At 40.3% G+C, this 27,694-nt stretch overlaps 1 protein-coding gene across 1 annotated transcript in view; it reads left to right on the top strand.

Annotated features, from left to right (window-relative positions):
- SPIDR (scaffold protein involved in DNA repair) overlaps nt 1–27,694 on the top strand; it is a 206,165-nt gene that overhangs the window by 114,356 nt on the left and 64,115 nt on the right. The window contains exons 9-10 of the mRNA XM_074146132.1: nt 18,486–18,696; nt 20,535–20,773. Of these exons, the coding sequence (XP_074002233.1) occupies nt 18,486–18,696; nt 20,535–20,773 (450 nt within the window). The remainder of the gene's footprint in view (nt 1–18,485; nt 18,697–20,534; nt 20,774–27,694) is intronic.

The raw sequence follows: 27,694 nt of genomic DNA, 5'->3' as shown, positions 1-27,694 counted from the left end.
ACTTATCTCCTCACTGAGTTGAGTGGGCTCAAGAGCGAACACTGCCAAGAGTGCAGGCAGGCGCCATGGGAAAAGCACTGTGTTTTGGTTTGTACCTGCGTATCTTTCTCCATATTTATTTATGCAAAAGCTGCCATTTCAAGAATAAGATTGTCTGAACAAATACTGCCAATTGCTTTTCTTCTTTGTTGTGTTGTAATGGCATGAACCTAAATAATTCCCCCTCAGTTCAAGAATTAGCCACCCTTGAGTAGAACAGTGAGAATCTGGGGTCAACTCCGACATGAAACAGGCAGCTGTTATTTTCTTCATGACTTTACGTTTCAGTCGTACAAATATCATAGGATCAAAAATGAAGAGAAATTTCAGAAACAGTCATAATGCAAATCCTGAACTTCTGATTTTTGTCAGAAGAAAAAGAAATTGCTAGTTCATGGTATTCAGTAGAATATGGTATTCCCAAAAGCAGACAAGGAAAGATCCTGTTCTAGGTAACTAAATGAGGGCAAAAATGTAATAAACCAAGCACTTGTCTATTTGCCATCAGCTGGCATGGGGCTTATCTGTGTTGAAAATCTGGGCTTCTTTTTTGCGTTGGAGCAGCTGAACTCTGATGCAACCTCTCCATTTGACTTCCCGTGGTTATAAAAAGGGCAGCACAGTTGTGGAACCTGGGGCAAAGCACCCTTACCTGTATGGTGTATAGCCATACTAGTATAAAAATCCCTAGGGATAGCTGTGCCTCAAAGACTTAGATTTTATTGCATTATATTCATTTTGTTCTGTAAAGTAGTAATTTCGAGGCTGATCTACATTTTGTTTATAAAGTAAAAATAAATTATTTTGATTTGGTTTCTTAGGCGCTAAATAACTCAAACCTAAATCTTGCCTGCGTAACTGATTAACCTTGTAATAGCATCTTTGAGATATTAATGTACGCACTACCTTATCTTGTGCTTTATCTGACCTTTATCTGTTGATTTTAATATCCTTTGTGGTTGCTAGTGACGTGTTTTTGTTGTAGACAGTGAGGGTTTTTGGCTCCTGTTTATTTCTCTGATTTATCCCCATTCACTCTGTTCTGTCTTCTCAAAGAAATAATTGCATTAACCAGAAAAAACCAAAATGATAAACTGTAGCCCATAAGCACGAAGTCATGTCTGCTTGAAGTGCTCAGAAAGCATGCTGTGAGCTGCATGTACAGTTATCACTCTAATGTGGATTGACACTGAAAACAGCTGACAAATAAATTGCTCATCCTGAACAAATGCAGAAGAATCTTTTTTACCCCTTTCCAGCATAATTTACATCTCTATGACTTATGTAAAGTATTGATATAGGGTAAAGTTTAGCCATTGCAGATGCTTGCAGCATCATATCCTCTTGCAAGGCTTGAGTGCTTGTGGTTCATATCACTAAACCACTAGAAAACTAATCAGAGAATTAAAAAAAAAAAAAAGATGGGGAGGAGGGAAGAGTATGAGTTTTTGTTGTTCTACTGCATTAAATTGGCTCAGCAGGATCAAGCATATCTTAGAGTAGCAGAGGGGCAAAAGGCGGAAAGGAAGTGAGGGGACGGGTTTCAGCGAGTCTGCCTGTGGTGTGGATCGTCACTCGCCGCTGCCTGCTCTGCGGGTGGCAGACGCCCGCTCACGCCTGCCGTCTTGCTGGAGATCGTTGCCCCATGACAGCAGATAGTGGAGATGAACGTGTGAAAGTCCTTCATGTACGTTAGTGTGAAATCTGAGAGCTGTGTGGAAACTGATGATTTAAGGCAGTTTACGGTAACCTGGCTGCCCTTGCACTGAAAGGATTAGAGCTCTGTGCTAGGGGTGGTAAAGTCCTGGACAGCTGAGAGGGGGGGTAGGTATCCTGTTCAGCCACTGCAGCTGGGTCTAGAAGAGGATGAAGCGCTTACAGCACACCGTATGCTCGTGGATGTATTACAGTTCTTGGCTGTATGGCCATGACTGTAACCTTGCCATATCTGCTGTGCGGTTCACTTCTTCAGAGTCACTTGTGCTTTTTCTGCACGAGGCTGTGCTAATCACTAATGCTATTCCCGTTTGTGCAACCGTTTGTCAGTTTAACTCCCACAGTTTGAAGATGTGTGGGAGAACATAGAGTGTAATTCTTCGGCATGATACCATGCTAGTTTCTCAGTGGGTGTTTTCCTTGATGTGTGACATCCGATTTGGCTTTCAGGGACATGAAAAAAACCTGTGTGGTTTCTCTGTGAGGGATTTAGTTAAATTTTCATGCAATTCTACTACCGTGTTCTCTTGGTTGAAAAGTGAAAGAAAGCAGAAATAATAATGGAGATCTCTTCTCTTAGCTGTATGTCTCTATCCACAAAAGCAGGTGGATGAGAAGACCTTCCTCTTCCCAGCATCAAGGAGAGAGAGAGAAATGCAGGAAGATGTCCCTCTTGGGCGAGAGGTACATTTAAGGTACTCCTTCCTTCCAGGAGGCAGGAAGCAGTTTCTAATAAGATTTCGTTATGATTTTTCACAACCTGGTGAAGCCTCCTGTGATGCGATGATGGAGCTTGTGGTGCCGAGAGCAGCTGATGCTGTAAGAACCTCTGCAGAACTCATCTCTCCTGCTTTGGGAAGGGGATTGCCAGGTTACAGATTGCCTTTAGGCTGTGCTGGCCCTGCCCGAGCAGCATAGCAGGCAGCGCACAGCTCAAGGCAGCTGTGGTATGGCTGTGCAAGCACGGGCCCCTATCCCTTCTGTAGGAAACAGAGAGAAGGAAATTGGCATTTCTGGAGTGTGTCTCCTTTCTTCTTAAGGACATCGAATGAACCTCATTCTGAAGTTGTTCGTTTCTGCTCATCAACTGTAAAGAAAGGCCAGGGGACCGGTTCATAAGGTTAGCTAGACAAATTGCAGTCTTAAATGTCTGATAAATGTTTTAGGCTTGGAATGTCTCCAGCTATTTACTGATATCTTAGTGTCTAATGTAATACTTCACGTTTCCCTGCAGACTGTGCCGCTCTACCCATCCATGTGACATAGTATTTTAAAGGTTTCATTTTTTGAGTATGCTGTAGCTGAAGTGAGCAGCAAGCATTCTTACCATATACCTAGTATATGTGCTGTATTTTATTTTAGATATACAGCAAATTACTATTTTTATAAGCAACCGTTTTCTTTCTTGGCTCAAAGACTTGGGTGAGGAAGGCTTCTAAGCTTGTATTTGGAAAGATTGATGCTTTGTTTATATTACCTCTTTCTGTTTACAGATGCACCCAGATTTTAGGTATTATTTCTACAGAGAAAGAAAGGGATAATTGTCATCCAAAAAACCCAATAGGACAACTGTCATCTTGTACTGCTGACATAGTAGATGTGCTGCAGATGACTTTATCATGTGAATGTGAGAAGTGAGATTCCTGTTAGCTTAGTACCCAGCCTGAAGAGTTGGCAAACTATAAAATAAACTTATTAACGTAAGCATTTTTTGTTTGGATGCAGTGATTATAATTTGTTCTCTTGAAGAATTGCATTCATGTTACACCCTGCTCTTAGCAGAGCTCATGGCAGTTGCAATTTGTCAAAATTTGCCTTCTTTATGAACTTTGGTTTTGCTGACAAATTAAAATCAAAATTAAAACAAGAAATTGAGTTTACACTCTTTTGCTGCCAGGATCCTTCCCCAAAGACAGTTAGCCTAAGCATAAAGTTCTCAGGAGAGACTCATATCCTCCTCTTTTACAGGAGGTGTTTTAATGAGCCACCTGAAGGCAGAGAGTAAGCAAAATTACTTCCTTTTTTTCCATCAGGATTATCACTTAGGGCAAATGTTTTCAAACAAACATTAGAAGTCTCTTGCTATGTTTACAGTTTGGGAGGAGGGCATCCGCAGGTACTGTTTTTTACATGTGTAACTTTTATGTCCAGTTTCTGTGAAAAGCATAGAGATATTTCTGTGGCAAAAAACAAACACATATGTATATGCCAGTAGATATAATTGCTTTTATCAAATAATGTGTGCCCTGTAGCAACCTTAATCTGGCAGCAAGGAGCACTGAAAGTAAAACTAACTGAATTTGTTTTCAAGGTAAATAGGCGGGGTTAAGGGACATAGCAAGGAAATTTACTTACTTTATTTATTTATTTTACTTACTGTAAATTACACTGATCTAAATGGTAATAATTATTTCAAAAAACTATTTGAAGAATGTACTGGCCTCTGGAATTTTTTCCATGTTGAGCATGAGAGACTCTGGCTGTGCATACCTGTGGTCCTTGTCCTGCAGGTCTCTCTCTGACCCACATTTCCCATGCACAGATTCCCTCTGCACGTATCGGGATAGAGCTGAAGATGTCCTTTGGCTGGGGAACCGGACAGTGCTCATAGGTCTCAATGTCGAAACTCTTTTTGTCATCCAAGGGTGACTCTGTGTTCTGTTCTTTCTGGAAGTGCCATCCCTTTCCCTGGCTCAGAGGGGAAGACTGTGAAGATTTCAGTGCTCGGGGGGATCCCGAGTGGGACCACGAGCTCTCAGCCGCAGAGTCTGGGTTTGTGGCTGCGCCTGTTCAGCTGGCGCTTAATCATAATAACGCTATTAATCATAAGTCTGCCTTTGAGGTCCGGCACCACGGGGTGATGTTCACTCGTTCTTAGAATACTGAGAGACAGCAAAACAGCTGGCAAGAGTCTTTCTGGGAAAAAAGCAAAAAAGGCAAGAACAAAACAAAACAAAACAAAACAGAAGGCAGCATTCAATACTGAATCTGTGTTTAGGTGGACTTTTTTATTTTTTATTTTTAATCTTCTCACCTGCAGCATTCTCTGTATGTCCGAATCTGTTATGGTAGCAAAAAGATATTATTACCCTTTCAGAAAGTGCAGCACACTTGATACAGCCCAAGCCTAGGTGAGATGGAAGCTTGTAAAGGCTCAGCCTAAGAGAAGATGATACAGGTGAGCACAGAGGCAAAGTGCTTAAAATTCACGCAGCCATTCATTCTGCTGCATAAAGTACTAATTTTCCATATTCTTTTGCTGTGTTTTCTGGTATAGCCTTTCCTCTCTTCTCTGTGCCTACTGAAAAAGTAGCAACTGGTTTTGCCCTTCATGTGGATCCTGTTACAGTTACAGTGTTACTAAAATGCAAGAGCAATCTCTATGCAGCTGTATTACCTAAATAGAAGTAAGCCAAACTCGCACATAAGCACGTATTTTGTAATGGACATGTAATTTTAGCTCATTTTTAAAATTGTTTGATGGCCGTTAGGCCATTTTTGGTGATTGAAGAACTTGGAAAAGGTAGCTTGGAAAAGTCTGTACAAATGATGGCTAAGCAGCCACAATTGTGCTCAGTGTGTATCCTTAAGCCAGATAACCTGTGACAGCACAGAAGAGAAATTTCCTGGGTGACTTCAAGAGGCTTTCAAGAAGAACCTGTGTTCTTCTGATCAGACATAGCCAGATGTTCAGGATGCCCTGTAAAGGCCATCTACCTTCTGAAGTGAAAGGGGGAAGGTTTGGGTTAGGAGGGTTTACATTTACGGAGAGCTATTGTGGGTGGTACCCATTTGGTGCTCTCTATTGGGCAGACACTCTTGGGTTTATTAGGGTCTTCAATTTTTTCACAACTTTTTTTTTTTAACCTTTACAGAGTAGACTTAAATAGAAATGGCAGTCCCAGAACAAGTTTAGAATAAAGTGAAATCTGCTTGCATCTCAAGCCTTTCATGCATTCTCTGACAAGTTTATAAAATTAGGGATTTGTATGCTCATACACTTAGCCCTACAAACATAGGTTTATTACTGTCATTACGTGATCAGTTGTGGTCGTGGTCTGTGGCAGACAAGGTATTATACTAATGCTGTCATGAAGGGGTAAGCTTGGGACATACTAAAAATGCATATAATGCTTAACTGCTTTTCATGATCTGCTTTTCTGTTAGGCTGTGCCTTTATTGGCATAGAGGCGAAATGGGGTGTGTGTGATGAGCAGACTGGCCCTATCAGATGAGATAATAGCTCTGCCTATCTGGGTACCCTATCTCCGGGAGTACATGTTGGTGGGAGAATAGAAGGACTGGGCAAACACAGACGGATTCTTCCCTGGATTAACCTGCCAGCCTTCAGCAAACTTTAGTTCAAGGACTTCCAAGGGCAGAGGTTGCATCTCTAACACACACTTGGCAACATTTCTTTTAAAATGCACTTAGGCAAGTTTTTATGGGAAGGACAGTAAGTTAGATTCACTTTGAAATGAGTGCTCCTGTGGTTGAATCAGGCTTTGAAATGAGATTCTGTAATGCTTTTTGGGTCTGTATAGCTGGTTGCCCAAACAGTATCTGAATGATGAAGCTGTGTTTAAATCAGATTCTTTATAAGATTTTCAGCCCACATGTACATGTAACCACAGTGTAGAAAACAGATATGAATGTTTTGGCAGATACTTAAGGAGGGTGGTGGTGTAGGAATTTGGAGGACAGCAATGATAAAGAAGAAATGCAAAGACAAGTGATATGAGGGCAAGGTTCTCTACAGAAAAAAATATTCTCTCTCCAAATTTAGGACACCGGTGGTTTTGCTGTGTATGTCAGGATCACAGGTGTAAGGCTGTGGAAGGCAAGTCTCTCGTGCGTGCCATTCACCTTCTCAGCAGTTAGCCAGAGGGACTGCTGGCAGCGTTAGCCGAAGGCCCAGGGATCCGGCCCTCTCCTCTGAGACGGCAGCGCTGTTCTCTGGCGGGTGTCCCAGGGGTGCTGGAAAGCAACGCGCTCTGCACAATCTCTCTGCCTCTTGACCGGAGACAGTCAGGGTCATAGACGTGAATATTATCTTTGTGACGCTTCAAGCAAGCAAACAGATAATTTTTTTTTTTTTTTTCTAAAGGAATGTTGCATGCAGTCAGTTGAATGTAAAAACGCCATATCAGATCTTTCAAGGGCTGTTCCCTTGAGGGGGTGTTGCGCCAGCTCACCTGCCCCACCGGGGCAGGGGCAAGACAGGGAAGGGAAGGGAAGGGAAGGGAAGGGAAGGGAAGGGAAGGGAAGGGAAGGGAAGGGAAGGGAAGGGAAGGGAAGGGAAGGGAAGGGAAGGGAAGGGAAGGGAAGGGAAGGGAAGGGAAGGGAAGGGAAGGGAAGGGAAGAAGGGAAGGGAGTGCACACACACATGTATGCACTTTTATGTGTATGTGCACGCACATACTAGAGTCACAGAATGGCCTCTTGTCCCTTGATGATTCTCTTGTGTCTTCCTTCTGATGTTAACTAAGTCAGGGAACTCCTCTTTTTTCCTGTATCATAGTCTGGGAATCATGCCCTGGACATTTTTTCAGCTGAGCACATTTACACACAGGAAATGAGCCCAAAGACTCCTCTTTGAACAGCATTTGTACTAGACAGTTTTGCACTGGTTTCAGGTGTGCTTTTTGGCTTTTTTAAGCAACTGATAAGATGAAAATACAGAACACAATAACTTTGCTTTAAAAGCAGGTGTATAAATACGTGTTAAAATGCAATATCCTAAATATATTTACTTGCACAACTTAAAGCAAGAATACACTAGTGTTATTACATTTATATATGTTTTTTCCGTGTTGTGTTCAGTGATACAGTTGAGCAAGAGAATCATTTTTGTTTAGGTCCATCTTAAATTGCACATGAATACGACAGTGAAGCTCTCTCCTCCCTTGCTGAGTGCCAGCTCCAGGAGGAGCAGTGCAGGAAGGGGCTAACAGGTGGCGTGCAGACCAGGGCACACTCCTTGGGAAACGAGACAGAGAGAAGCTGGCCTTTGGCCTGGCTGAACAAGAAGATGACACTCTTTTAAATACAAAATAAAACAAATAAATAAGCAAGCAGGGCGGGTCTTGCCGTCAGAGTGGGAAAAAATGAAGAATTTTGGCTTACGTAGGAATGAGTATCAGCTGGCACAAATATATTTCTGTTGGAGTTAGAAGATGGTTTCTTACCAATAGTACTTTAGTTGTAGTGGGAGTGGTCAGGAGGAGAGGCAGGTAGTTTTGCTGGAGCCTGATTGTTTTGTCAAAGATTTTTATTCTCCTGGTTTTGCCTGTGATAGCATGTGACTCGACTCAACTCAAAAACAGAGGCCAGATTGATCCTGTGTACATAGAATAAAGCCTGGCATATTGTACAGTGATACTGTATTTGCTGTTATTTACTGAAGGTACATATAGGGTGAAGAGTATAGAAAAGAAAAACAAAAGCACGATGATTCCTTTATAAGAAGTCAGTCAGCAGTCCTTCTTTAGGTTCATATTTCTCAGGCTTTTAAATTTGGCTGCAAAATCCCTGCTTCTGAAACTTGGTATGCAGCTTCCAGGCCTAAGAATAGGGATGCCATCCTTTGTTAAACAATATGGGATATGTTTAAGCTCCTGACTAGCTTACAGTTGTTTGCTTGGGAAATGTGTGTGTAGGGGACTTGTTTCACCCTTTATTGTATAAACATTTCTCCGTACTGGCTAATTGTTCTTGGAATGTCATTCTCACTTTACACTTCAGATTTTTTTTACTTTGCCAGGGCCAAGATTTCCATGATGGCACACCTTCTCCCTTCTGTCTCTCTCCCTGGTTTTCTCCCAAATCTGTATGTTTTCACAGGTGTTTTTCCACAACTTCAAAGGCTTTGTTTCTGCTCCTTTCAGCAGGGGAGGGCTGGGCGCACACTCCAAACCCACACTCCAAAATGCTCCTTTCCCTTGGAAGTGTGTTGCTTCTGCAGAGCTCTTTAGCTGAAGTGGGTTGTCCAAGAACTGTCCCCTCATGCGTGACTGTGTGTCACAACGTCATTGCTGCTAGGACTCTTCCCAGTTTTTAAAGGTTATTGATGGCCCCCTGTTTTGGTGGGTGTGTTTGTATTGGGCTTGTAGAAGTTTTACTATGTTATGATAGTGCTTCAAGCAATCCTGTTGCAATTCTGTTTTCTTTGGTCCTCTAGGAAAATACAGATCTCGTTCTTGTTCTGAAACAGTTGTTCTGTTTATTCCTGTAATGATTTGTCTGGTATTTACCACCTTCTTTCAACTTGGCTTGTAATTAGTTTCAAGGAGCTGTATTCATATGACTGTGCAACACAGAGAATTGTGGCAGGTAATTGTTGGCTTATTGGGTTGTAGATGTTGAAGATTTTAAAGAAACAGAAAGACTGTTTCCTTCTAGAAATAAATATTCTTTGAAATGGAAAGGTAAAGCTAGAACATGCTGAAGCTGGGTAGCCTCTGAAGGCTAATGGGATCACAAAAAAACAATCCAGGGGCTCATCCATCTCATTGCATTGTTGAGTCTTCTCTGCCCAGTCACCAGCCCTCTTACATGAATCCAAAAAAGAAATTCAGGCATGTTAGGCATGCCAGGCATATCTGTCAGGCATATCAGAATAGTGTGATACAGTATGAAAATTCTTCCAGATGTGATCTGGCGGCTAATTGTCATTGCAACTGTTCCGTGAAATAAAAGAAACCAAAAATTAAGCAATGATCTGGAGACTGCCAGTGTAAGATTTCTTCCCTTGTTTTGAGTATGAGAGAGCAATACCATAGAATCCATCTATTGCAATTTAACAGAGAAGATACCTACTATTACATAGAAGCAAAATGAAGCTCTGAAAGTAATTGTTGTGAGTGGTAACTTGAAAGTACATGCACTGTTGAGGGCTGTTTTCCACCCTGAAAAGATGAAAGATATTTTTGTTCATCACAGAAGAGCAGGGTTTCCATGGCAGGCTGAGCCTCTGGACTTCTCTTGCACAGAAAGTTTCACACCAGGTTGTTTCAGTAAAAAAGTTCTCACTGTGGCCGGTACCATTGCTATCGTTTCACTAATGACTGTGATGGGTGGAGGCAGGATTTTGCGTAAAACAGATTTCTGTGGTACCTGGCTTATCCACACCGCCTTTACCTTTGTTATATATTTATCAACGGTGGGAGCAAATCCAGTGAAAAAAATTGATTATTCTCAGGTCACTAAAGCTAAAGTGGAGCACACTGTAGGTAAACTTGGTCTAAAACCTGCCTAAAAGGACCTCTGGAGCTCTGCAGAGCAGCTCTCTGTGCCAGGGGTCCAGCCACTTCCCTTTGCCTGGTGCTGTTCGTTGAGACCTCCAGGCTGCTCCCCACCTTCTTGCTGAAGAGTTTGACCCTCTCAGAGAGAGTCTTCTGCTTTGCTGTTGTGTTCTGTTGCTGTGGCACTGAGCAAGCTTTCGCTACCTGTTGTGATCCCCGTTGTGTTACCAGAGCACCCAGAACTGCTACTTTCAGCTCCTCTCCCTGCACCGATGTGCTGATAGCACTGGATTTGTCTGTATAAGAAGTAACCTCACCAGGCCAGAATTTAGTCTTGCTCCATGTCATTGCCAAGGAAAATTTTTTACACCCAGAGATGAGTACCAGAACAAGAGAGGGATACAAGAACAAGTCTGATGGGAGTTTTTTTGGTTGTTTTGTACTTGTGTTGTTTGCTTTTTTTAATGTTAGGTTTAATAATAAAATACTTGAGTAAAATCAATTATATGCGTATCATAAGCTGTCTTTCTGAATACTTGAGTTTGCTCAGGGATAGGTATTTGTTCTTGCTACTGTGCATGTGAAGGCAGTTGTGAGCACGTATGCAGGCATGGACTTGTAAAGAGTCTTTGCCAATAGCAAATGCCAAACCTCTATGGGAGAAAAGTCTAGTGTTGTTAATAACCGCTACAAAAAATTGAACAATGTTTTTTTAAATAGAATTTATTTGTTAGTTTCTCCAATAATCCTCCAAACTTGAACCAACCAAGTAAGTACCCTGACTCTCTATACCTTGATCAGAAATTCTGAGTTCAAGTTCTTCACTTTAACACATGGCCCTCAGCTGCATGGGTGGATACCATAGAGCTCTTCTGGCCTGATAAGCAGCTTCTCCCGATACCTCAGGAGTGGTGATGCTGTGTAACGGTGACAGAGTGGCCACACTCTTTACCTTTCCATCACAGGCAGAGGAGTTGTTGGTATAACCCAAATCTCCATTGTGCTATGGTGCCTACAAAGTAAATAAAGAATTGGACACCTTCTCTGCAACAGAATACTATGCAGGTTTCATTCCTCTTCAGTGGCACTCTGTGGTTCTCACAATCCTATGGACATCCTCCTATAGAATGCTCTAGAACTAGGGCTGGTGGAAGGATTTGACCTCTCTTACTAGGAAATTGTAGGTAAATGTAAAGTGCACGTATAAAATGATGGACTCTGGATTGTTAGTATCTAGGAATGTGGGGTTTGTGTTCTGGTAGCTTCATTAATATGTCAACTTAATTTTTATCTAATGATCAGGAAAATACATAGAATGGTAAGACTTACTGGAAATGGAATCAGAAACATGATGTGACTGTAGAAGTTCGTCATGCATTTTTAGGTTGGAACTTCAGTCTCCTGAATCAAAAATATGTAGCAGAAGTGGAAAAATATCAGGGAAGGGTGACAAGAAGAGGCGTGGAGCAGCTTCCCTATGAGAAATGACTAAGATGACTAGGGCTTTTCACCTTGAAAAAGCAGTGGCTGGGAGAGGATGTGATAAAGGTCTGTATTAGGAAGTGCATCAAGAAGGATGGTTGTTCACTGCCTCTTAAAAGCAAGAAGTGGGGTCAGTAATGTAACCACTAGGTGACAGATCAAAACAAATAAAAGGAAGTGGTTTCTCACATACGTGTAGTTAGACTGTAGAGCTCTGTGGATGCTGCAGGATGTTGTGGATGCTGTAAATGTACAAATGGTCAAAAAGCAGGCACATACATTCCTGGAAGAAAAGTCTACCAAGGACTGTTAACTACGAAGATATTACTTCTGCCTTAGGAAGTCCCTACATTGAAAGTTTTCAGAAGTTATTAGAGAGTGTTCTGAAGAACTTTCACTAGATGCTTGCTTTTGTTTTCGTAGTCTTCCTCAAACATCTGCTGTTTGCTGCTGTAAGCTAGAGTATGAGGTGGATGGGCCTCTGATCTCACACCAGTACAGATATTTTTGGTATCTCTAACATTCACCACAAGTTTTAATATGATGTCACTTTGCAGTTTGCTTGCTTCCCTTTTTTCACCTTTCAGAATCCCTCTGACATATCCCTGGACTTTCTGGTGGCTCCAGCCATCCTCCCTCAGCCACCTCAAACCCTACGTGCAGTTTGGCACTGGGAGCAGAGAGGAGAAGTTGTCTGAGTAATGAGCTCGTGGCTAGTCAGACACAAGTTGATATATGGGGTAAACACACAGATTGGAATTCTTTCATAACATCTTGATTATGAAAAGATAACCATGATATTTATATCTCCCCTGTTACTTGTAACACCCTCATGCTGTGTGTGGGGGAATGTTTTTGTTTTGTTCTTAAAGCAACTTTCTCATTTAATGCTTTATTGTGTGCAGTTTGTTTTAATAATAGAACTTTACATCTTTTAAAAATTGCTTTGTGCCTGATGTGTTAGGTATTAAAAAAATCTCAGCATCACTGTTGGAGTAGATTTTCAGCAAATTCTCTCAAAAGTATTACCCAAATGAGCTCAAGAGGTTGCTTTCGTGCCAGTTTGTACGTATGCGCAGCCTCTGAGTGGAATTTTATGTTTGGTGGTGCCAAAGGTTAAGCTTTGTCATGATAAATTGTGGTCCAGAATGCTAGAAATTTCAGGTGCTTTCTTCATAGCCAAAGCAAGTGGCTGGAGAGCTCTGAGAAACTTCCCTGCTTTCCAGTCTTGGTAAAGCCTGGTATTACAGTCATTTTCTGGAGGTGGATGAGATTTGCTTTGATATCCATCTTTGCTGTGTACATCAGAAGACCTGTACATCCTCTTCAGTTAGCACACAGCGCACCTCCCTGCAGAGGTGAGGGCACTGGGCGTGTGATATAATAGTGCATAATGTTAACCACAAGCTTTTTATAGCAGAGCTCTTCTTAAATGTGAAAATTTCCATGCAACTTTTTTTTGTGCTACAGGGTGTCACATTTCAAAAGGCAGCGCTATGGCAAGCCAGTGGTTAGTTTATATGATTACTTTGAAATTAGTAAAATGATATACTGATAAAAATGTTGGCTTTGTGTACCATAATTTCTTGCTGGAGTGATTTCTTGGGTTTACAAGTAATTTTTTTGGAAAGTACAATATGCTGCCATAGAGAAGATTTTTTTTTTCTTTACTTGTGTTGTTTTACTAATTTCCTTAGTTTCCTTTTTACTTAAGGTTGAGTGACAAATGGTAACCGACAGGGTTGTAAAAATATTTAAATTTAAAAGCTATGTATTATTTTCTTTGTGTGTTGTATTCACGGAACGAGTCCTCAGACAAAATATTTTTCCAGTAGGGTAACAAACCAAGTATCTGGCTATTCACAAGTAAAATGCATCATGCTCTAAAAGTAGACATTTTAGACATAGCTTGAGTAGCTTTTTATTGTTACTTCTTCTGCAGAGCTGCTATTCTGAGATGTGAAGCTACATTTCTTTGGAAATGTGACACAGTTTAGAATTATATATGTGACATATATGACTCTGGACATTGGGCTAGATGGTTAATGCTATTTCCTCATGGAGAAAACAGTACAATCAGCCTTGAGAACTTATCCCACAATATATTGCTTTGAATAAGATAATTTCAAAGAAAGACTTACCAGCTGATTTTTGTTTTCTGTCTTTGAGGTTGGGGCAGGAGAAGAAGTTTTGCTTTATGAAAGTGTGATCTTGCAAACACAGTATTCATACAGATCGTTCAAGCGGTGGTAAATGACTGATGGAGGCTCACATGTGAGTGGTGAGATTACTCACTCATGGATGAAAATTCTGAATTTGGGCAATCTCTAGGCAGGGCAGAAGGTAGATCTGTTCCAAACGGCTTTTTGATTTGAGCTGTATATTGGGAAGGTAGTTATTGTCCTTGGGTGGTAGGTGGGCAGAGATCTGTCTGGCCTGGGAAATTTGTTGGGTTTTTTTAGTTATTATCATTATTTTGATGCTCGGGCATTTCTTGGACGTTAAAACTTTTCACAGGTAAAACATTGCAAATGGAACTCAACTCCAAGTGAGAGGCAGCATGAGTAACTTCCTCTATATTGGACAAAATAAGTGATTCCTAGGAAGTTAGGGATGGGCCCTGGATGGTGTTCCTATGGGGACTGATTCCTCATGCTTCTGGGCAGCAGCATAAGGCTCTGGCATGCTCTTGTCCTGCATGTATTACTGCTGTTCTGCTTCATGGGTGTTAAACCTTCTTTACGCAGAAATCGTTGCTCTGAGACTTGAAATTAGCCTCTTTCATAATTATAGTGCATGTTGTAGGTCGCTGAAATGTTAAGAGTGTTCAGTTAATGCAATGTACTTTTCAAAAAAAATGCTCTAGGCATTTTACACTTTGTAAAAGAAAAGAAAAAAAAAAGCCCAATAAAATACCCGGGGAGAGCAAACAAAAAAATATGTTCTCTAATTTAAAGTGATCCAGAGTCATGTTGAGTTCATGAACCAGCAGCGCCGTTTGATGTCAGCAGAACTGAGCGGAAGCGTGTGGTTTGTGAGTAGCTGCTGCCATAGAGTCACAACTTCTCTCTGGCTGAGCCTGTGGATGGGCTGCGCGGGGCAGACCACGGCGCAAACCTGCCGACTTGGTCATCAGCAGACCCTGCCTCAAGTTGAAACTTTAGCTACTTTACGCTGTGCTGTGCTGTTTCTGCGGTGTTTCCTATCTCGAATGGTGATAGACCACGAATAACAGAGAAGTGGGCAAGGACATCTCCTGCTTCTGCTCTGCCAGATAGCCATTTCATCATAGGAGGGAGGAAGAGAAAAAGCAAGCTACGACCTTGGAGAGAGAAGCAAGCTGCTGCTGGAAAAGAAAAAAAAAAACATTATTGCCTCATGTTCCTTTAGCATGTGACCAGTTACGGCAACTGCTGATTGTCTGCATACCAGGAAAAAAAATGCCCTGTAGTATAAAAAGTTCAGTCTCTACTTCAGGTCATTACAAACGACCTTTCCTCTAAAGGCAGTTATTAAGGAAGTCGACTACTAATCCAACATTTAAATATTCTTTGCTGAGCAAGAAGAAAATCAGAGAGTACAAGAGAGGTTGTTTTTTTTTTTAAGTCTGTAGTGAACTTTATTTTCTTTCCATTGTTTCTGTGTGATTTGCTGAATGAGATGGTGTCTCATTCTTTGAAAATAAGCTTTTAACTATAATGAAGAAATTTAAGAAAGGTCACAGAAGACTTGAAATGTCCATTTAACACTTTATCTGTTAAGAGGATGCTACAGACTGTATCCGGGAGAGTAGGGCTACCTCTGGCTGTAGAGAACCCATGGCTGGAAGAGATACAGCAGGTTGAGGTGATCAGTTATGGTGTCTCAGGCACAGGAGCAACACATGCAGCTCAGGACCACAAGGATTGCTGGGGGAAGTGATTTTTATTTCCTGGCTGTTCCAGCTTGGTAGGCTTTCTTGCCCCAGTCTATGTCTTTCAAGCAGACAAAAAGAATTAAGGAGTAGGTGTGTGTTTGTAACATGGTTGCCTTTGTTGCAAAGAGAACAGTCTGAGTAATGTCCAATGGCAGTGCAGAGTCTTCTGCCATGATGATGATCAGAATTCCCACCCTGCAAAGCTTGTTTGAGTTGAGCAATACTAGGAAGAATTTCTGGAAAAGGACAGTTTTCATTCCATTAATTCATATTATATTAATAATTCCATTCTTCATATTAAAGAGTATATAACTTGGGAATAATATACAATAGAATACATCTTTATTATATATTATATAAATATAATATACATTATTATAGATTATATATATTTATATATATTAAAAATATAAAATAGTTCCATTTAGCCATCCATCTGTACACAAAATAGTGAGCTTATTACAAACTTTTTTCTTCTTTCTTTCATTTCAATTGGTTATTATTTCTATTTATTGCTGGTCCTTTTCATTTCCTATTGGGAGGAATCCATCCATTGAGAAACAGGGAAAATTTAGAGTAGACTGCTACGATTATTCCTCTGACGTAGCTGAAGAGTTACCACTAAGTTTGTGGATACCTATGCAGGTCTAAAACAAATGATTCCTGAAGGAAGGTGTTTTTAGTGAACTAATTGCAGGTAAGAAATGGAGGGCTTCTCCTGAAAGTGTATATATGTCCCTTTTTTGCTTTGTGGAAATGACGAGTAGCCATTAATTTACGCATTACCCATGTAAAGTTATGATGAAAACTGAGCCGAGAAAGCTCTTGGTGGTTATAAACATACTCCAGGCATGGAATGCATAGGCATAGCAAAACCATGATACACGTAATTTGGGTATCAGTAAAACCTACCTGCCTTAAAAAAAAAAGCTGATCACATATCTGCACAGGAAAATAAAAATAAAACCATAAACCTCAGAGTTCCTGCGAATGATTTGCTACCAACGTCAGTATTTTTTTAGAGAATGAGATGATTTAGATCAAGCAAACATTCTTCTGACATTAGTGACGTAACAGTCTCGTGTTCAGAGAGATTTCCTGTTTACTTTGGGTCTGAACGCAGACGTCTCAAGAAAGTAGGTGCTAAATTTTTCATTCCACATCTGCATATAAAGACAACCCAAACTTCTGAGATCTGTAGCAAACTTAATATATGTTTTTGTTCTTTAGAAAAAAAAGGAGTATGGACAGTTTAAAAATCTCATAAGATCAGAGATGTCTTGGTTTGCTGACCAAGCTAATTCCTCAGTTTTAATCCTGTAATGCACAAAATTACCAGGCAGTGTCAATTTGGCAATCCTGTGAGCTACTGTCATGCTCTTTTTAACTGGGACCTTTGTTAGCACCTGGAGTCAAGGAATTGAGTGTCCCTTGGGGATGAACTGCTGCTTGCTTAGATCTGAAGAGCTCAAAGATGGCAGGAAGGCATCGTGGTGAAGTTCAGTGCTTCGTTTTATGCTGCAATGTTTCACGAATTTTCTATTTCAAATCATAACTTCCCTGAGTGTTCACAGATAGAAGTAATATATCTTTGTGAGAATTTGTGTGTATGAGTAATAGTTCTAGTTGCAAGCTTAGTTTTAAATGTATACTTTTTTTCTAAAGGGCAACGATCATCTTCCTAATTATTTTCCTAATAGAGAAAAGGCAGAGATTATTTTCCTAATTATAAAAAACTGGGGATTATATTATAAACTTGCTGCAACTCTTCCTATTCTTCTGAAACTACATATGCATTAATTTCCATTTAGCTATCCATTCTGTAGAGAATGAAGGAGTCTTTTATAAAAACAGACCACGGTCAAGATCTTGTATGGACTGAGGTTAGAAATAAGTACTTTTGAGTGGAGTTTGTTTCAGTTTGGTTTGTTTTTTTAACTTTGTACCCTTGCATGTTGACAAATAATGTCATAGATGTGAAAACTTGCTTCATCTCCATAATATGACTGTTTAGGAGTCTGGAGACTGAAGTCCTGAAGTTACTTCTGAACTTAGGTCAGCTCAGCTTTGCTGCCAAGGCAGGGGGCCTTGTTTTACTCCTGAGCGATACAAATCTAATAGCAGAAAAACACAGCCTGCAATAAAGTCACTAAGTGAATTTTGTTTCTGTTTTGATGGTCTCAATAAAATGAGATTACTGATTGTTTTTGTTAGCTGACTTCATTAGATTTGTATCCTGTGAGTATAAAAAGTGTATTTCTAAATGTATGATTGTGATACTAGCATATGAAATAATCCCAACATTGAGACATGCTTTGGCATTAATTTACTATGTGTTTAGGGATTCTGCAACCATTACCTTAATCTAATAGGCGAGAAATCGCTGCATGTGAAGCTGTTTGGGAATTTACATTGTCACTAGAAACCAGAACTGGGTCTTGGAGAGCACATTTATGACATCAGCAAACATACAGGCAAAATAATATGTGACATAGTGTAGGAAAAGCATAAGACTTTGCTTTTAGAAAAAGAGAGGAGAAAGTGGAAGGAACAGCTGTGGCTGTCTGCAGTGGGAATGAATTTGGGTCAGTGCTTAGCACTCATGAGTGAGAGATGTCCCACTCTGTAAGAGCCCGGCTGGGTCGAGCAGAGCCAGTGCTCTGAATTAACACAGAGCAGGATTAATAATCTTTCATTCATGGCTTTTACCTTGGTAGATGTATGCAGGGGTTCCTCGTGCTCTTGCTTCTGCGCTGACAACGCAGAGACACCAAGTAGTGCTGGTGTGAAGCCAGATGGGGTTCTGGATGGGGTTCACAGGGATCGTCGACTCAGCTGGCTTCCAGGTGTAAGTTGTCCCTGGATGCAGTGGAGTTCCACTCACCCAGGGCTATGCCTGAGCTAATAGGGCTGATCCAAGCTGAATTTATCTATGGGGTGATTTATTTCCTATTTGGATGATACACCTTTGAGTGTTTTAGTGGTAACTATAGAAAAAAGGGGAGAGAAATACAGCATGTTTTAATATAGTGTTTATCGGTAGTTTAAATTGTAATGGATTTGATGATACTTAAATTACTTTTTTCCAGGCAAAAACTGCTTATCAAAAATGCAGATGTTCCTGTTATCATGAACACGTATTTTAGTCAGAAGGTCCTACTCAGTGAACATTCAGAAACAACAGAAAAGACATACAGTCTTACAAAGATGCTTATTAGGAAGAACATTATATCTTTGGCGCAGACGTTCAGACTAGATGACCTTGATGATGAATTACGCCGGGAATCTTCAGATAATCAGGTAAGGTGCATTTGCTTCACAATTTAGCACTTGGTAAGAAGTTGGTGAGCAGATGTTTGGAAATCATAACAAAACCAAAAATTCTAAATTACTGACCTGTTCAGTTTCCACTTTCATTTAGCCAAGGCTGAATAATATGCAGTGTTTATTTTAATAATATTTTCTTAGCGGAGGCTTTTGGCCCATCCAAATGCTGAACTGCTGTGAGGTTATTTTGCTGAAGTCTCACTACTGTGCTAAATAGTAGCTGTAGCTTGGTTTTTCATTGATTTTTTCTCTTATTCTTTATAGCTGAATAGCTAAGCTTTATTTGAAATAAAATCTGTTTCTGCTAACTCACTCAAGGTCTTTTAAATAAACATTCCTTTTTCCCACTCCTATTTCTTAACTCATTTCCTAATTGATCCTATCCTTTAAAGCATCAAGTGGTAACACCACCCCCCTTTCCTACCCCTTCAATTTGTTTTCTTTCCTATTTTGACTTTGTTTATATTAAAATGAGTACTGACTGTGCATATCTCTACCTGTGGGTGTACAAGCTGAGGTATTTTAAGGGATCTGTTTTTCTGATAGTTTGTGCCAGCACTTTCTGAAAGTAAGGCTCTTATAAAGGCTTTATCTTGGCCACCCAAAATCATTCTTAATGCTTAATTTTTGAGAAGTTTGGCCCTACAAGTCTGATGAACAACACCGAGTGTTGACATTTTGTATTTGTGTTATATATAATTCCCATTATAGGCCTGGGAATGAAAAAGTTACATAAATCAAATCTTAATCTCCTTTCTTGCTTCAACTCTATTTGTAAAAAGCTTCTACTGTGGCATTCAAAAATCAGAACAATTTACTTGTTCCCCTCCTAACAAACAAAACCGCTTCATTTAAAACTCAGTAGACAAGTTTTATTGCAACTGCGTTGTAGACAAAGGGGAGTGTCGTACCACAGTTTTCTTTTAAATACTGAAAATTCTCCTTCTCTACTGGTGGATAATACTTATGGCACAGTCAGTAATTCTCTGAAAACCTTTCTTGGCACCCAGGTTTTTGTAACAACAGGTTTCATTGTGAAAATAGAAATTTGGCTTATACTGGGAAGGAGCCTAAATATATATATACCATATTAGTCTATACTTGTATACAATTTTTACTAAGAGGGGTTTATTTTAAAATCAGAATTATTGAAATTAATCATTTAGATTAAGGCAAAATGTAGCATAACTTTATTAATAAAATTTATTTTGAAAGTTTGGAAGATTTTTTTCATCAAATGTGTTTTGGAAGTAGTGAAAGAATAAATTAAGGTTTGTACTTTTAAAGTTTTATACTTTTCATTAATCATCTAATTCTTTTACACTGAAACATTTTACATTGAAATGTGTAAGTCTGAGAACTAGCACTGTTCTATAAAGCTACATACCTGTTCATTTTAAACAATCTGAAAGTCCAGAAGAATTCAAGATGGATTTTACCTCTTCGTTAGAAAGGAACGGAACATCAAAGAACTAAAAATGAGACTCAGTTAAAGGGGAAGAGTCATAAGTACTAATATCAATTCTGTTTTCCTGCTGGTGTTACCTTCATCTCTCTTGGATTGAGTTAGCTCAGTCCATAGCACCAGTTAAATACAGGAGAGCACTGTGTGCTCAACTTTCTCGAGTGTTCATTAAAAATCTGCAATAAACACTGGCGATTAGTCTGTAAGTTAGTTCAAGTGCAGTAAGTATTTTGAAATTGATTTTGTGTTACTTGCAGTGATTTTTTATGCTGAAGTTTTTCTCTCTAACACTACATAGTTTCAAGGTCCCCTGAAATGTTTCTATTAATGAGTTTTCCTTCACCAGGCTGCTTGTGCTCCACAAATCCATAACAACTGTGATTCGAAACAGTGGAGTGCCGTTAATGATTCTCTGCTTGAAATGGTGGAAAGCCAGGGAGCAGTGGGATGGAGAGAAGCACAGGTACGAGTCGTTATCCAAAGGGTGTACTGTTTGCCTGCAAGAGAAGGTTACAGAAGCCACGTTCAGGGAAACAAGCCTCTTTGTGCAACACCCATCGTAAATGCAGATCCACCAAATGTTCGGTGAGTAATAAGATGCATGGAAATTTTCCTGTTGAGGCTGTGATATATGAGAAACCAAAAAGGAGGAGTTCGGAAATGTCATTCTTAGTTGTCAGCTTGCGGGGAATAAGCACTCTCAGCAAAGCGCATGGCTCCTGATGGAAGTGGTGTAGGTTTTTAATAAGTGTAGTATGACATAGAAGTAGTCCTGCCCAGAGGAGGGAAGGATCTGCCTATGCTTCATGTGTTGCCTCAGCAGATGACAGGAAGATTGAAAATGAATTAATGGGAAGTTAATTTAAAAACAGTGATGATCATTGATATCTTATACTGTTCTTTGAGTTTCACAGAATAACTGTTAGTTCCCATTTACCTACTTCAGTCTCCAGTATGTTCTGCTAATAAGTTATGCTTATGGAGTGGTCTTTTGAAACAAAAGAGAAATACATAGACAGATGGAGAAATGAAAGGCTTTTCTGAAATGGGGATTTCACACAGATGCCATTAGAGAAACATAGGTATACACATGCAAACTTCTGTTGTGAAGCCACTGGAAAAAGCTTCTGTAGACTTTTGGAAATCTGGAGGTCACAGCAGTTCAGTTCCTGTGCAGTAAAAACTGATCTGGTGTCAAAACATTAACACCAACACAGAAATCTTATACGCAAACCCCATGGAGCACACAGATTCAGCCCAGTGGTTTTAGCCTCTTCTGTTTTAGTCTTTGAATCCTAACACTGGTCAGTTTTCAGTGTAGGGAATCAATACTTGTTTCCTTAAGTACAAAAGATGTGCCAGTCACAGTTTTCCCTTCTGACCAGTACTGAACTGTTGAATCCTTTCCTTCTGCTTTTATGATCCTCAAGGTTTGAGACCAAAGACTGATTTCAAAGTCTTTCTCAGCAACTCTGTGTCTGAGATCACTGTGTCAATTATTGAATTTCCTTCCTTCGGTTTTGCACTAACTTTTGGTTCCTGCTGGCTTAAAGTTTTTAAAGGTAAGATACGTTCAATTTTGGTTTTGTTCAGGAAGCTTATTAAAGTGAGTTACAGCGGCAGAACTTATATAAAGCTTCCAAGTTCAGCCGTTTGGGACATCAGGAGATCTACCTTCCTGCAGAGCTTAGGACCTGAATGAAGACGTGCAATTAGTTTAAAAGATCCCATTAAGAACTCTGCAGATGTAATTTGCAGTAGGCTTTGAAGGGATTCTTCAAAGGTTTGTAGAATTTGAGCTCCTCTAAGCCACCCTGCTGGTGGGTAGTAGCATGCTCACAGATCCTCTTCCTGAGCTTTGGAAATACTGGAGTTCTCCCAATTCTTGCTACCTTGTAAGCCACTGGATGATTTACAACACTCACTGATGAATAAAATTTCTCCAGGAGGAATTTAGGAAGATTGTTCTTCCCTAAAATGCAATCTGGGTTATCACCCACAGAAAAGTAATTATCAGCAGCCTTATCCCCAATATTTTTTAAAAGCTCCTTTACATATAATAGTTTTATTGACCTTAACTTGCGTTGTTTTTTTAAAAGTAATTGGTACATCTTGTTGTGTGAACTCATTGCTTTATATTTAATTCATTCTTTCTACAATATATAATTTTTTTTAAGTGAGAGGAAAAGTACTTTACTAGCCCCATATCAATATGTGATTTTGAGGACATCATTCCTCTGTGTAGATTTTCTTCCAGAGGGCTACATTTGATCAAAAGTCAGGGCAGCTGACTATCTATTATTCAGTCTGATTGGTAACACCATCAATTCAAGCAGAGTTCAAATGATAATACCCTCTCCAAATTTCCTTTCAACTTTTAAGCAAAAAGTATACTTAATGTGCAATCACATAATTTCATAGAATCACAGAATAGTTTGGTTGGAAGGGACCTTTAAAGGTCATCTAGTCCACCTCCCCTGCAATGAGCAGGGCCATCTTCACCTAGATCAGGTTGCTCAGAGCCCCGTCCAACCTAACCTTGAATGTTTCCAGGGATGGGGCATCTGCCACCTCTCTGGGCAACCTGTTCCACTATCTCACTACTATCATCGTAAAAAATTTCTTCCTTATATCTAGTCTAAATTGATCCTCTTTTAGTTTAAAACCATTACGCCTTGTCCTATCACAACAGGCCCTCCCAAAAAGTTTGTACCCATCTTTTCTGTAGGTCCCCTTTAAGTACTGAAAGGCCGCAATAAGGTCTCCCCAGAGCCTTCTCCAGGCTGAACAACCCCAGCTGTCTCAGCCTGTCCTCACAGAGAGGTGCATCCCTCTGATCATCTTTGTGGCCCTCCTCTGGACCTGCTCCAACAGATCCATGTCTTTCCTGTGCTGCAGACTAAAGAGTTAAACTCAGTACTAGAGCAGAGTAGAGGGTCAGAATCACTTCCCTTGACCTGCTGGCCATGCTTCTTTTGATGCAGCCCAGGATACGGTTGATCTTCTGGGCTATTGCCCGCTCATGTTCAGCTTTTGATCCACCAGTACCCCCAAGTCCTTCTGGGCAGGGCTGCTCTCAATCCTTCATCCCCAGCTTGTATTGATACCAGGGGTTGCCCCAACCCAGGTGCAGGACCCTGCACTTGGCCTTTTTGAACCTCATGAGGTTCACACAGGCCCACTTCTCAAGCTTGTCCCATCCCTCTGGATGGCATCCCATCCCTCAGGCGTGTCAACTACACCACTTAGCTTGGTGTCCTCAGCAAACTTGCTGAGAGTGCACTCGATCCTACTGTCTATGTCATTGATGAAGATATTTAGCAGTACCAGTCCCAATGTGGACTCCTGAGGGACACAACTTGTCACTGATCTCCATCTAGACATTGAGCTGTTGATTGCTGCCCTTTGGATGCAACTATCCACCCAGTTCCTCATCCACCAAACAGTCCACCCATCAAATCCGTCTCTCTCCAATTTAGAGAGAAGGATGTTGTCAAAGTCCGTGTCAAAGGCTTTACAGAAGTCCAGATAGACAAGCTCTTCCCTCGTCTACTGGTGTGGTCATTCCATCATTCCATCATAGAAGGCCACTAGGTTGGTCAGGCAGGACTTGCCCTTGGTTGTCTCGAATCACCTCCTTGTCTTCCATGTGCCTTAGTGTAGCTTCTAGGAGGTTCTGTTCCATGATCTTCTCGGACACAGAGCTGAAGCTGACAGATTGGTAATTCCCAGAGTTGTCCTTTCTACCTTTTTTAAAAATTTAAAAATGTGAGGTAGTTAACTTGCCCGAGCCCACAACCTTTAAAGGAATGGGGTGAAAGAAAACAGAAATCTCAGATTGCACTTCCTATGCTGAACTTGAAATATATATAAAATAAAAAAAGAGGGTCCATTGCTTCTGAGTACATGCTGTAGCTGGGTATTCTCACGTGCAGTTGTTAAACTGGCCTCTTGGAAGCTCCTCAAATTTTACAGGTGTCCCAGCTCAAAAAAAGAGCTTGGTGCTTGTAATTCACAGCTACCAGACTGTCTTTTGGATCCTGAAGAGAAAAATCAACCCACTTTCTCTTTTGCAAAGAAGAGAAGGAACCCTTCTTTTAAAGACTGAGGAATGGAAGACACCTCATGCTGCTTTATCAGCTGCTATTTCCATGGCTGATAAGCATCCACATGAGACTTTTCTCCTCTATCAAAAATGTCTGTCGCCTGATAGCGAGCAAAAGGTCCAACGCCCTCTGGCAGTCCTTTGAACCAACTGATGGCTCATTCTTTTGTAATTAAGAAAAACCTCTTTTCTTCTCTGTAAACTTTTTGTAAAGTAAAACTGCCATGAAAGCAACGTTTGTATTTTGTGAGGCAGGGTGAGTTAGATAATTCATTGTTTTGTAAACAAAAGTTTCTAATTAGATATCAAGGTGAATAGTTAATTGATTTGTATTTTAAACAGGCTGTTTTAGTATATTTTCTTTTGTAGCACCCCACTATAACCTAGATGCTGTTGCCACAGGGAAGCATGAAATACACTGTAAGATGAAAAGAGGCATGAAATTAAATGTGGAGCAGGGGAAGTGATGCATTTTGTTCAAGGCATCCAGTTTCTAGAAAGAGACTGGCAAATCGTGGGAAAAATCTATTTTCTTTCTAAGGAAATGAATTCATTTAATTCGTTAAACTAACACAGGTAAAGCATAGAAATTACGGTAGAGCCTATAGGCATCTAGCCTTTTACTGACAGACAAATGGATACGTCTGATGGGTTTACATCTGTTCAGCTGAAGTATCTAAAGCATTTTCCAAGGATGCTGAGAAATCATTGCAGAGACTGAGAAGTTCTCTGGCTTCTGTTGTACATAAATTGGTCCCACGTTCCCTGCATTATTGTCGAATCATTCTCCTTTCCCCCATGTAATTAACTGCTCTCGCAAATGGACTTTTCATGCTGAAGGAGTTTCATGGGGGAAAAAAAAAAGAAGAAAATATGACTCGTCGTGACTGTCTGCCCATTTCCAGCATTCCTGTCATACTTTTTGCTGCCTTTTCCCCTCTGATGAGAGAGATGCTTCTGCTAATGACACAACACATGTTTGTCTAAACCCGATTATTTTGACTTTTTTTTGAAAAAGGCCTGGCTTACACATATGAGGATCCCAAAGAGACTCCTGTCAACCTGAGGAGCTCGCTGGCGCTGAGGTGTCTGACTCACTGCGTCGGCCTTGTACTTTGTGTTCCTGGGATAAAGCAGTGTATAATTTGGATTTTGCTCTTGCCAGTATCTGTTTGTTTTGAGCAGGCCACGTGAGTTCAGTAGAAAATAGAGCTAGTCAGTTTTATGTCTTAAAGGACAGGGCTGGTGGTATGATAGTTGGTGAAACAAAAATAGATGCATTTTTGGGACTATTAAGCAGTTAAACTGGTCAGAGCACTCAAAAGATCTGGATGAGGAGGCTGGACAGAAAAGGGTGTTGTCTGTTAAGAAGGAAAAGCTAACCGCTGCTAATACAAAACAATGCTACTATAGCTGTGAATCCACATTTTAAAATCTTTGTGGGTGACTAAAGAAATTTTCCATTCGCTTCTCTTGGCGTATGTTTTGACCTACTTCCCACCTGAACGCTAGCACTCTAGCCTGCTATAACTTACTGTTCCAAGAACAAAAGAAAGACAGGACATTTACTTTAAAAAAATATTGTGATCTGCCTCTATGCACTAGTCAATAGTTCTTTCTATCTATCAATAGTTCTTTTGGGTTTGCTCTTTATTTTGTTTTCAATTTGCCAGACCTTAGAGAAGCGGAAAGGCCTGCTACCATACAAGCAGGACCCTTGGGGAGCATAATATTTAGAAGAGCCGAGGATTTGTTTGAGTGGCTGGAAAAAATAGAAGTGCGGGGAAAGTCACATTTCTCTTTCTGAGCAGGCCCCCAGAAACATGATAGTCAGTTGCTGGGATTCATTATACTCTAGCAAATTTCTGAGTAGTCTGTTCCTACGTAATTCTGTGTAAAATGGCAAGTGGTAATTCTGTAAAACTAATTCATTTCAAAGTTGAATTTCTTCTTTTTCTTCATCTAATGATCTTTGCTGTTTATCTTAACACAAATCTAGTCAATGGGTTAGCCTGTCTGGTAGCATGCACAACTAAAAGTTGAGTGTCGAGTGCTGCAATGAGAATTCCAAGTAGGTGGGCTAATGTATTGAAAAGTCACCTTTCTGGTATGGAAAACCTAGCTTAAATTTTATAGAACGTATTGAATAAATAACAACAACAAAAAAAACCCTGGAGGTCTTATTTGAAAAGAGCCCAGATTGGAAAGGACTGTCGTGAAAGATCCATGTTCACAGATGCTAACATCTGTCAGAATGTTTTTTGTGGCTGACTTAAATCTGTTTACAGCATTCCATTTGTTTTTTTGTGTTTTTTCAACAAAACATTTTAAATGGCATGGTCATAAATGCAAGTTTTTAAAAATTACATTATGTTTCTGGGATGTGATTTTTCAAGTGGGAAATAAACAGGAAATAGGTAACTGAAGTGCAGTAAAGAGTACTCCATAAGCTAGTCGTTTTCTCTGATTTCCCCTTTTCAGATACTTCTCAGAAGTGAAGATTTGTGCTCTTAATATTCTTGCAAAGTAGTCTAATTGCTACTTGACAGACTTGTAATAGTTCTCCTAGCAGCTGTGGTTCAAGGTCTAGTAACCTGTTTCTGCTTTGAAGTCTCTTTTTTTTCCCCTTTTTTTATTCACAGTTAAGACTCCCTGATACTTGGATTATTCCCTTTTGCCTCCACCCTGCTCTATTTGTAATTCTCAAACTGCAGCCGCTAAAACAGAGAGTAAGGACAAAAGACTTGGAAAAACAGCTTTGATATCACATTGTACTGTTGTGACATTAAATTGTATTATATAATTAACAGCGTAGTTTCCCTGTGCTTTTGCCCAGATAGCTCTGCAAGTCTGCTTTCCCTGCTCCTGATGTTGCAGACGGATAGATGGAACTTGGGCTTCTTCCAGTGCCACCGTAGTACAACAATTTGTTAATTTGACATTGCCGTTTATTTTTCAGTGCTAAATATTTACATAATCTTATTCCGTCCAAGGGCAAGGTGAAAGCACTGTTATCTGATATACTCTGTACAAAGGAAAAAAAGCACCCCTCAACATACACTACTCTTTTTCGGCCCTGCACTGGGAATCGGCAATTAAATACTTTGCCATTGTTCTAAAATATGTCAGGGCAGTGGTAAAGAGCTGATATAGAAAAAGTCTCAAGAAGACAGTAGCTGGCATAGTGCAAAAGTGTGACAGGGATTCAGTCTCTTTGGAAAGTAAATGGGCAGGAACAGAAGCGAACCGTCAGATGGCCAACAGTGTGTGTGCAGGCTCCTGTATGCGTCTAGCGACAAGGAGACACTGGTTGCTAGCTTGTATTTCCTCCATACTCAAGTGCTTAGACTCATCAGTAAAGTGCCCGTATGTTCACAGAAGATAGTCACACACACACCCCC

The sequence above is a fragment of the Numenius arquata genome, chromosome 4, assembly GCF_964106895.1.
Source record: "Numenius arquata chromosome 4, bNumArq3.hap1.1, whole genome shotgun sequence".
Taxonomy (NCBI): domain Eukaryota; kingdom Metazoa; phylum Chordata; class Aves; order Charadriiformes; family Scolopacidae; genus Numenius; species Numenius arquata.
Note: the sequence above shows the minus strand (reverse complement) of the source record. Positions and strands in the feature narration are given on the sequence as shown.